This window comes from Squalius cephalus (assembly GCF_949319135.1).
Source record: "Squalius cephalus genome assembly, chromosome: 24".
In the NCBI taxonomy this organism is placed as follows: domain Eukaryota; kingdom Metazoa; phylum Chordata; class Actinopteri; order Cypriniformes; family Leuciscidae; genus Squalius; species Squalius cephalus.
The window spans coordinates 21410593-21422899 of NC_137145.1; the positions used below are offsets into that span (position 1 = coordinate 21410593).

The window sequence follows — 12307 nt, forward strand, 5'->3', positions numbered from 1 at the left end:
TTTAAATAAGAAGGTTGTGAGAAATATAGTGAGCAGTAAAATCTAATGTTTACATTGTTTAAAGTAGGCCTATGTAAAAAGAAATAATGTAGGCTAGTAATTTAATGACTGAATAAAACAAAAATAAGAAAATATGACTTTAAGTCAATACAAATATTTAAAAATAAATAGTGTATTGTTATACATTTTCAAAAATCTAAATATAGTATGCATAATCAGAAAACAGTAGGCCTACAGAATGTTCATCCCGTCTGAAATGATGCAATGTTGCCATCTAGCGGTGAAGGCCACACAACGCATTCTCAATCGTAGTCGATGATATTAGTAAATAAATGAAGACGCATGAAAATTAGTCACATTCTTTTGCTTTATTTTCTGCTTTGTCCTCACAAAATCTAAATGATTTTTCATTTACAACAAATGAGAACGAGTTTGTCCCTAAAACAACATATTTAAAGAATACAAATAGACATACAAGCTTTGAGTTTTGGGGTGAAAAAGGTCCCCCAATAAATAATTATTTTAAGCCATTGTACACCGCTATAGAAGTGCTTTGCACCCTGATGTCTTTTTATACCCGACAGACTTGTATTCTGCATGAACTTAAAAAAAATCTGCTAAATCTGAAGATTGTAAATTGTGAACAAATACAAGCATTTGGAAGAATCATTAAATAATCTCTAACCAATACTATTCAGTACTCATAATACTCATCGAATCCTTCAATACAAATGATCAAGTATGATTCTTGGTCACTCTAAAAATCAATATTAGAATTTGATTTCCAATTTCCAATTTCGATTTTAACCAGTTGGCACCACTAGGCGGCGCCACAACATTAAAAAATCAAGGCTAACATAAAATGAATTGCAGTTCTTTGAACCGCTCGTCATGTAAACTGTCAGGACAGTTGTCTAGATACATGCATGAAGACCCTTAATAGTCTTACGCAACAATTCACAATTATACATTAACAGCAATAAGGCATTTTATTGCATTCCCAAAAAAAAAAAAAAAAAAAAAAAAAAAAATTGTACTAGTTAAGTGTATAGTACAGAACTCTTTCCAAAAGACAGCAGTTTATCAAGTGCATCACAGACACAGCATGAGCTGCATCTCGATCATTTTGTAGGAATCCAAGGAGACTGAAGGTCCTCTGCTGCACACCCACGCTTCACTATCTTGTCTTTAGGGAACGTCTGTCTAAATGCTCTGTTCCTGTGGCGTCTCTCGGTTATCTCATTGTTTGGGTGTGTGCGTCAGTCTTACTAAAACCGGCTCTTCACTGAAGGCAGTACTGTATAATTCCTCCACTTATCCTCTCATGCATAACATCAATTAATTCTGTCGCCATTTACTCGCGCTCGTGTCGTTCCAGCCGAATCACTGTGGATGTGTGGAACACAAAAGGAGAAATTCTGAAGAATGTACAGGTTGCTCTTTTCCATGTGATTAATACAATGCACTTTAAAACGTCAAAAACGCAGCAAAAGTAGGCTACCTATTTTAAATAGGACTGGGTTGAACATGACAATTTGTCAATGTTAATCGATTCTCATTTTGATGAACCAATCTTGAGTATTAAATCCCAAGTTGATGCGTGAACAAAACTTGAATATTTGTAGCGCGCCTCCCATTCAATAAATCTCAATAAGCTTTTGCATTGCTACTTTTGATATGAAACAAAGTCTCAGCTTTGCAGTTCTGTCAATTGCAATGTTCAAACAATAAATTGGCGTTTTGGCGCTCTTTCCTGTGGCGTGACAGATCGCTAGCCTTCAGCAAAGCAGACGCACGTGAACACTGATCGTGAACACGTGTCATTAAGTCGGCCAATCAGTGTTTCAACTGCGGAAAGACGTCAATAAAACAGCTTGCAAACAACATCACTTAATGCTACGTCAAAAATGTCATTCACAAACTCGATAGTCAACTAGAAAAATGAACTCTAGAAAGGAGCATTTTGCTATGTACTATACTTTTCCTTAACTTGTTCTTCAATAGGCTATTTAATGTTTGAATAAATCCGTCATGAAAACAGTGTTTATGACAGGCACATCCCTACTGACGAAAAACTAATAGAAACCCTCACTGAATTTGTAATGGTTTTAATGGCTATAATGGGAATTGTATTGGTTGTGACTGAAACTGTAATGGTCCCTGTGGGTCTCTACTGGTAATTTGTTGCCTTCTATTGGTGGCATGTTAAAATCACTAAATCCTCATGGAATATGGCTCAAAACAGGATTGCCAGGTCTGTGTAACAAAACCAGGCCAAAGGCCAATCAAAAATAGCCCAAAACAAGCCCAAATGACCCATCCAAATATCAAAACTCAACATATGCCACACCCATACCTAAAATACATATTTTACAGTCACTGTTATGTGTTATTCACAATTTCAACTTAAAAATCACAAAGTCTGTTTTCATAAAGGAGCTGAAAGCCCCTCCCTCACAAATTTCCCTCATAATCTAGCAGTTTTTTGCATTGGTATGTAAAATATTTTAATACACTAATTTAATTCAATTACAGTTTATGCCATGTCAAACCCTTAAACCACAGGAAAAAACAAAAACAAAAAAACAAGTAACCCATTTGTGCCGGGAAACTTGCCAACTATGCTACTGGAAACCATTTGGTAAAGGTTTTAATAATTAACAGTTGATGGTTTGTAATGTTTGTAATGGTATTTGTAGTGGAAAATATTAGAACTTCTCTGATGGTTTCTTGCTGTTGTTGTTTTTTTCAGAAGGGACTTTAAATATTTATATTTAAAAAAACTAACTGCAGTAATTATATCATTAAAAGTTATTAGGATAATTTTATTAATATAAAAACTGCCTAATGTTCAATTAAAATGTTTGTATACGCATTGAATCAAACTGAATCGTGATCAAACTGAAATGAAAAGCTTGTGAATCGAGATCGGGATTGAATCAGTCTGCAAACCGGAATCGAATCATGAAACTTCTGTCAGTACCCATACAGCCCTAATGTTTGTGCTATATTCCAGGATTTCCAAGACGGTAGAAACAGAACAAGATTTTGTAATGTTGGGCTTCATGTGGACCCCTTTTATGATGACTTTATTGTGCAGTGAAAAGAACAACCAGAACATTTTGCTTCCACAGAACAAAGAACGGCAAAATCACGAGCGCGAGTAAACGAGGACAGAATGTCCTCATGTGAACTATCCCTTTGAGAGCATGTAAAGAAGAGGTAACATCCATCAAGCTTTTTTGGCTCCGCTCCTCTGTTTCTGTTTGCGGAGGTGAGCCTCGATCTCGTGTCGGAAGAGCAGCATTCCCAGCTGGCCGTGCGACGCTTCGTTCATGGCCTTGGACTGCATGCACATCTTGTACTGGTCCGGGGGTAACTCGTCCGCGCAGCGCTTCTCATGCCACAGGTGGAAGAGGCCACGGGACGGGGCGCGCACTACTAGTAGATTACTGTGGAGGTACTTCCTGTACAGGTGCACGTCCTCGCCGCCCCAGCCTTTAATGTCCACATCGAAACCCCCTGGAAGAGTAGGAGACAGTCAATAGGGCCATGAACATTATCACATTCCTTGAATAGCAAAAGATGGAACCCTCAAGCAATAGAGATGTGGAGCTCAACATTTACTGGCAGTCTTCTCAAGATGCTAAAATCCAAATTCTAGCAAATTCTTCTGGCCAAATGGTTTTAAGAACGGTAAGGAACGGTTCCAGTTATATTTCCACTTGAGATTGGTTAGGCACGGCACGGTTACAAACCGTTACAGAACACACAACGCCTCTGGACCACATTTCTCTCAACATGGGGATAAGAGACCTGTCAGTCAATACATGGGAAAACAAAGTAACTTGCACTACTTATTTGAAAAAGTAATCTAGGGCTGTGAAGCGATTAATCGCGATTAATCACATCCAAAATAAATGTTTGTTTACACAATATGTGTGTACTGTGTATAATTATTTTGTATATAAATACACAAACATGCATGTATAATTTAAGAAATTTTGCATATATATATATATACATATATATATATATCACATTATATACATAAATAAAACCATATCCATACCGGCTGGGCCGGATCAGCAAGAAATGGAACAGTTAAGCAAAGAGAATGGTTCACCCTAATGGTGGGAAAGTGGCTATAGTCTCAACATGTTCAGTTAAAATCTCAATGACTTCTTAAAGGGACAGTTCATCAAAAAAATTACTCACTCTCCTCCTGTCCTTACACACCTTTACGACTTTCTTTCTTCTGTGTAACAGAAACATGATATTCTGAAAAATGTTTCAGCTGTCTCTGTCCATACCCATCTGACATTTAAATGTTTATTCATGGGTGAATCAACATCATGGATAAAGGATTAATCAGTTAAATTTTGTACTTTCTGTACTTTTGTTGATTTATACATATTTAGTTTACCTTTTTATAACCATTTAGCACTAAACATTGTGTAATATTTTTTCCATGTTGAAACAATTTACAAAAAACATCATTTAAAAAAAAAAAAAACCCACAAAGATCCTTTTGAGTTCCACAGAAGAATGAATGTAATTTAGGTAAATGATTAAATAATTGTAATTTTTGTGTAAACTATTCCTTTAAGAGAAGAAAAAGGCAGTCAAGAAGAATTGTATTCTAAAGATTGTTTTGTCAATCAGGCAGAAATAGCTTATTATTCCTGTCTATTTAAGGCAGCAACAGCGCATTTAAATCTGACCCCTGTATTGTTAATGCGGTCAGCTGCAATAATGCATCCGCCAAAAAGAAAATGTTGAATGAACACGTTATTTACATGCATCATCTGTTGTTGTTAAAAGGAAGTCTGAACTTCCCTCAGGACAAACGGCTCTGTTGTCTGTTCCTGTGTTATTGTGTAGGAAAGCGTGTAAATGTGTATTTGTTCAGTCTGAATCTCCATTTGAACAGTTTATGGTGTAGATTATGTATTTGCTTAATTGTGCTTATGAAACAAAGTATTGACTTCCCTTAATGGAACATAGTATTTTTGCCATCTGTCAGCTGAGATGTCCATGTCATGTGACTCTACTAAACTCTGCTACTCCGCAGTATCAGCCCTTATTGTGTCAGGTAATGTTACTCATGTCCACACAGGTAATCGGTTAAGTCATGAGAACTGCTTGATTCTCACAATCGGACCTGTTGTGTTCACTGAGATTGCATTATTATTTGATGGTTTGTATTTCACTTCTACATACTGTCTCTACATAAGTGCTTTTTACATTCAAAACGATCTTAAATAGGACATTTACCTATATTGATGAAGTCGGATCTGTATTGGCAGGTCATTCCAAACCCAAAGTCCCTCCAAAAGCCAGTGTCCTTTTTAATGATCTGTAAAAGAGTGAATACTGATGACTGATGGGTATCTTGAGTCTCATTCACGGTCCAATTTTATCACTTGCCAAGTCGCAAATGTGTGTAAAAATTGATTTGGTGAGTAAATAAAACTGCCAGTTGCCAGTAACTATATAACAAACTCAAAGAATGGTGATTTGAAAAGAATTTCAACAAGTGTTATTATCGTTAAAAGGTGCAGTATGTAATATTGACAGCTAGTGGTTGAAATTGGTACTGCAGTCCAAATTCAAAATATTGGAGAGAGTTGTTTCCCCCGCCCTCCTCAGACCCTCTGCCAGAGAGCCATCTCTCAAACGCATCTCCAATATTTATGCCTCTGGTCATGGAGCTTTTTAGATGAATGCCGAGGCTTTTTAGGTTGGGTAGAATCTGCGATCTCTGACCCAGTTTGCTGGCTTTCACGGCTGAAGTTACACTGTGTTTTCCACCAATTGACAACTCAGGGTATTGAAATACTTCTGAGGAAACTGAAAGTGGGCGGGAAGTTGCTGTTTGACCATGGAAAAGGTTTGCAAAGTTACAAAGCACAATGTCACTCCAAAGGGAGTTATTCTCTATTTCAGTAAGCATGGTTTCTGAACTCCCTGAAACGCCTCCATTGTAATCTTAAAGGCACACTATGCAACATTTGTATCTTAATATAACAGCTTCGAAATAATTTTGATGGTAAACAAACTCGTAGTAGGGCGAATCACGCTGCTGACAAAACCAGCAATGCAAGTTTGAGAGGTGGCGCCCCGACAAATCTTGCGAGAATCACGACTTGCTTTACGGCACAACATATGAAGCAGCCTCTATTGAAGATACCAGCACACATTTCAGACGTGAATCATGGCAGAGTCGACGAAGAAGACGAAGAAAGCGCGGTCGGACGAGTGCAGAGACGGCTCCGCGTGAGTGGTTTTACGACAGTTACGTTAAATACAAGTACTCCGCATCGACTCTAGGGGTTGCTGTTTGAGAAAAACAGAAACTGCATAGTGTGCCTTTAAGTTTTCTGTCAGTTTGTTTGCTGGCTTCCATGGCTGCAATACACTGTGCTTTCCACCAACTGGCAACCCGGGTGTGGAAATACTACTGGGTAAACTGTCAGTGGGCAAGATCACACAAACCAAAACAAAACACATTTCGACCTGAAACGCACATTCAAAGTAGAATAACTGGCTCTTGCATTGTTTTTCAAAGAAACAAGTATTTGAATTTTGGGTTACACTTTATTTTAAGGTGTCATTGTTACAGTGTAATTATATATTTAAGTACTGAGTAATAGTAATTAACAACATGTACTTACTATAATGTTAGGGTAGGATAAGGATTTGGTTGAGAGTTAGTTGATTGTAATTATGCATAATTTACTGTTATTACTATGGTAAGTACATGTAACATATGTAACAAGGACACTGTAAAATAAAGTGTTACCGAATTTTGCATGTTTCTAAAGCTCTACAAACATATGCTACTTTTATGCTTTAGTACAGTAAAAAAATATATATATATATTGAACATACCTGCACAGCACTTTTAACGAAAAAATAAAACAAAAAATATTTTAAGTATTTTCACTGAAATAAAAATAAAAACGTAACTAGAAAACTGAAACTAGAATACATTAATAGCCACTAGATAACATTGCATTAACCTATCAAAACGGATATATATGGAACAAAATCATGAAGGGTCTTTTTTTGCAAAATGCAGTTAAGAGAGAGAGAGACTAACTTGTATATGCTTTTCCTCCCATTTGTCCCTAATATGCATGGTAATAGCTAAATTACATCACTCTAATAATAGCAAAAACTTTTTTTATATATATATAAATATTGCAAAATATATAGTCCATTATTATTATAGTCCAATATATAGGCCAATAGATTTTCTCACTACAATCAGCATTTGCGCATTATCAGCACATTTAATCAAGCTCTTTATTATCTACACGTCCAGAATATCAATGCCACGCGACCGTGATGATTGCGTGTTCCATCACAATGCAGCAATTAATCACATCAAACTTGATGAAGCATTTTAATCTCCTGATGAAATGAGTTGCATTACCAGCTGCTGTTCCACAGGGGGGGTGTGATCGTGGCTGCCGTAGATTACAGCTGGGTTGTACTGGCTGAAGAGAACTGGGTAAAACACTTTCTTTCCTAAGACAGAGTAAGACAATGCCATCACACAGCTGGCTATGATACCAACACGACAATAAAGCACTTTATTAGATGGCCATCCTCTCTCTAATAGTCTCAGAAACCATATAAATACACTACTGGTCAAAGGTATTCCTGAATTATCACATGATCCTTCAGAAATCATTCTAATATGGTGATTTGCTGCTCAGGAAACATCTCTGATTATTATCAATGTTGGCCATTTTTAAGTGTCCAAATACTTTTTGGGGCTATATACAGTGTTTCCTCTTTTCTCTCACCGGGCTGGGCATTAAGACGACATGTGTTCAGGAAGTCGGCTGTGAAGAAGATGTCCACGTCACAGAAGAAGAGCAGGACATTGCCTCCCTTCCAGGCACGAGCGCCCACATCCAGCCCTCGACCCCGAGAAAACTCCTCGTTCAGCTGGATCAGAGTGAAGTTACGGAAGTTCAGCTCCCTGCAAGAAAATCACAGACTGTCTCATAACGGTCACTGGAACTGGAATGCCATATCAACAGGAGACAAATCAGGAAACAAATCACAAGCATCTGTAGACCTTCATGACTATGTGTCCAGATCAATTAAAATATCAATGTTTTTTTACTTTAAAGAGGACCTATTATGAGGGGAGCACATGATTGTTTTGGTCTGGTTCTCAAGGGAGCACCTGGAGATGATGCTTGGTAATCACACTTTATGCGGCACACTTATCATACAAGCTGCTAACATGTAAAATGTAACAAATAAACACGTTCATCTTTGTTAAAGCTGTATTTTTATTTTATTTTATTAACATTAATGACAGCAGGAATATTAGGCTGCTGTCACTTTAAGACCGAATGCACGGATCGCATATACTGACACACATCCGGTTTCTTTCTCAACTGTTCACTTATGACATAACCGAGATAATACTTGAGGAGACGGGTATTTTGACATAATTTTCGTGTGTATAGCCGCGTTTCCACTGAAATTACCCGGAACAATTTGTCCCAGGAACTTTCCCCCCCCCCCAGATCAATTGCTGTTTGCGATTCCATCGTGGTCTAAAGTACCGTGAAGATTAGGCAAATAGTCCGGTGACGTAGGACTGTGCGCGACCAGTTCCCACTGGATTTCGTCCTCCGCATATAAGCTTAATAAAGCCTGAACCTCGTCGTCGGTCCATCGGTCGTATTTTTTAAACTCCATTGTTAATTCGAATAGCAAACAACCCTTACTGCACGCACCGCGACAGACTTTTAACAATGGTGGTTGAATTAAAATGCTGCGTTGAGTCAACCAATCAAAATGCTGCGTGAACTCAAGCAATCAGCATGGTCAGCACCCAAGTCCCACCCCCAAAATGAATATCCCTCATTTAAATAATTCCCACCCAAGGCATAAGAAAAATAAAGGGTTAATACTGTGTTGAAACTCGTGGTTATGGTAAGGGGACATTTCCCAAACACGCTGGAAGTAGTTGACCAATCACAACACGCTGATCCAGCCGACCAATCAGAGAACAATGTACTTTTCAGAAGGAGGGGCTTCATAGAGACAGGAACGAAACAGAGCATTTCTGACAGACTGAGAAGAGAGGTGCAGCAACAATGTCAAATATAGGAAAAATAATGTGTTTTCTGAACATTCAAGCATGAAAACCTGTTCTAGTAGAGCCCAAAAACTAAATCAAGACTGTGAAAAAGGGCACAATATGGCCTCTCTAAAACTTTTTATCTTAAAGAATTTAAAGACTGTCAAAAGATTGAAAATATTTTTAATGAAAATGGTACCAAAGTTTTTCAAAACCATGTGAATCCAACATGAATACAAAGAGTACATTACCACTAAAACTAAGCGCACTAAATATACACATCTCACTGTCTGTTGGGGGGAAATTAAGTCGATTGTGACGGTAGTGAAAGATGTGCTGTGATTGATGGCGGGTGCAGATTTTACAGCGTGACCTGCATCACTTCTCATGGATAGAGGGAATAACAGGCATCCTCAGCCAGTCTGTGTGACTATGAATACAATCAACCGCATAGACACAGAGACACACTAGATGATTAAAGTGTAATGTGCTGGGCTTGAGCCAAGCTGTATAAAAGCTCAATGCCACCACACACAGAGTGCAGAGATAATACCTGCTATTAAAGCCATACAGCTGTTTTAGCAGGAACAGGAAGAGACACTTCCTTTATATTACTGAATCACTAGCAGTGAATCACCATGTTATCAAACACTCCACTCTAATGGAGAGAGGATCAGCCTTTGGCCTGAGAAAGACTTTTTTAAATAAACGTACATTTTGTTGTTTTTGTTTTTTACAACGGTTTTGAGTTTGGGCAAAAAAAAAAAAAAAAAAAAAAAAAAAACCTGATCATGGTTTCCACAAAAATATTAAGCAGCACAACAATTTTCAACATTGATAATAATTATAATGTTTCTTGAGCGTCAAATCAGTATATTAGAATGATTTGGTAACACTTTACTCAAAGCCTTCATACATAATGCTTTATAAAAGTATTTTAATACATGAATTATGCATTGTAATGCATTGCTTGGTCTCATGACTAAATGTAACCACAGTTATAATGCATTTTAATACTAGATATAATATCTATTAATTGTTACACCTTTAGAAAGTATAATGCATTAAAACACATGACAAACAACCAATTTCAGATGTAACAAGTAATCTGCAAACATTATATTGCATTTTAACTTTGATTACAATTATTTATGAAAAGATTTGATGCATTATAAATGTAGGCTACATTATGAATACGTTTATAATGCATTATACATAAAGGCTTTAAGTAAAGTGTTACCAATGATTTCTGAAGGATCATGTGACACTGAAGACTGGAGTAATGATGCTGAAAATTCAGCTTTACCATCACTGGAATAAATTACAGTTTTAAATATATCAATACTAATATATAATAATAATTATTATTATTATTAATTAATTAATATAAATATATTCATTTTAAATATAATAATTTGTAATAACATTTCATAATATTATTGTCTTACTGTATTTTTTTCTTTCAAAAACAAAAAAATCTTACCAGCTCTAAACTTTGGTTTGGTGGCATGCAAACATGAACAGGACACAAAAAGACAGAAAAGATGGTATTCATAAAAAAGCAATAAAACCCTGGAGCCACAAGCATTCAGACACTAGAAAAATGCTTGTAAAGCACCTGTCACATGTGGTTGCCCGCTGCTCTCATTGGCCCAATGCAAAAAATAGGCCAGAATGTCTGCCTGAAAAAAAAAAAAAAAAAAAAAAAAAAAAAAAAAAAGCACCTACTTTCCCTGACCGAGATTCATAACCCACGAAAATATTGCTGCAACCCATGGGAGTTACACTGAATAAAAACCAGTCATTGTTAACATACAGTATAGCCGGCAAAAAAAGTGTTCAAGAGCCACTAGTCGTGAAGATTTAGAGCAGTTACAAATAGCCGTTTGTAATAAACAAGATTTGATTTAAGTCACATTAGCGGAACAGATTTGGAAAAGAGCCCGGGGCGTTTCAGCATGCATGTGATATTCAATTCACCATCAGCCATAAAAAAACAGAACAAAAAACACTCCAAATATTTCTTTGTATGACACTGACTTGTTTTCAAAGGCTGTCTAGGATAGTTTTCATTCCGTCATTCATTGCATTTTTTTCCATTTCACTTCAGCTTTGGGACAGACAGACAGATAGATAAGATAGATAGATATAAGTATACATATAGTGTATATACAGTATACTTAGCCTGGTTTTTATTAGATTTAGCTCAATTCTGGAGCTAGATATAGCCCAAACTATATCTAAATGAATCAACACATAGTTACTAGCATGTCTGATCACTTCAGGGTGATGCTTAATTGTGGTTATTTCATAATGAGCACTTGGATTATAAATGCCATCATCAATATTAACATGGTTTGTATAATGCAGTGTTACTTACACTCTCTTCCCTTTCTCAAATGAACACAAATTATTCATGTGTATGGATTGACTTTGCCCGGCAGATCCGGATATCACATCTACCTACTTCTGTGAGGACTGACACTAATGGTCTTATAGCAGTGAAGCATCTACAGATTCTTAACAGCAATGTGTGTGTGAGTGTGTGTGTGGCTTCAAAAGAGCGAACATTTCTGTCGTTTATTTTATCAGATTTTTTATTAATTTTTATATATATATATATATATATATATATATACATACATACATACATACATATATACATATACACACACTCACCTAAAGGATTTCAATTTCTCATTAATGCAATTATCTAATCAACCAATCACATGGCAGTTGCTTCAATGCATTTAGGGGTGTGGTCCTGGTCAAGACAATCTCCTGAACTCCAAACTGAATGTCAGAATGGGAAAGAAAGGTGATTTAAGCAATTTTGAGCGTGGCATGGTTGTTGGTGCCAGACGGGCCAGTCTGAGTATTTCACAATCTGCTCAGTTACTGGGATTTTCACGCACAACCATTTCTAGGGTTTACAAAGAATGGTGTGAAAAACATCCAGTATGCGGCAGTCCTGTGGGCGAAAATGCCTTCTTGATGCTAGAGGTCAGAGGAGAATGGGCCGACTGATTCAAGCTGATAGAAGAGCAACTTTGACTGAAATAACCACTCGTTACAACCGAGGTATGCAGCAAAGCATTTGTGAAGCCACAACACGCACAGCCTTGAGGCAGATGGGCTACAACAGCAGAAGACCCCACCGGGTACCACTCATCTCCACTACAAATAGGAAAA

General features: G+C 37.0%; 1 protein-coding gene across 2 annotated transcripts in view; it reads right to left on the reverse strand.

The window, feature by feature from the left end:
• Nucleotides 1-1263: 1263 nt before the first annotated feature.
• Nucleotides 1264-12307, reverse strand: part of csgalnact1a (chondroitin sulfate N-acetylgalactosaminyltransferase 1a) — a 36375-nt gene continuing 25331 nt past the window's right edge. For both annotated transcript variants that reach the window (XM_079862070.1, XM_079862069.1), the window contains exons 5-8: nucleotides 7818-7996; nucleotides 7442-7536; nucleotides 5278-5359; nucleotides 1264-3522 (exon numbers count right to left, since the gene is read on the reverse strand). In XM_079862070.1, the coding sequence (XP_079718196.1) occupies nucleotides 3233-3522; nucleotides 5278-5359; nucleotides 7442-7536; nucleotides 7818-7996 (646 nt within the window). In that variant the 3' untranslated portion in view covers nucleotides 1264-3232. The remainder of the gene's footprint in view (nucleotides 3523-5277; nucleotides 5360-7441; nucleotides 7537-7817; nucleotides 7997-12307) is intronic.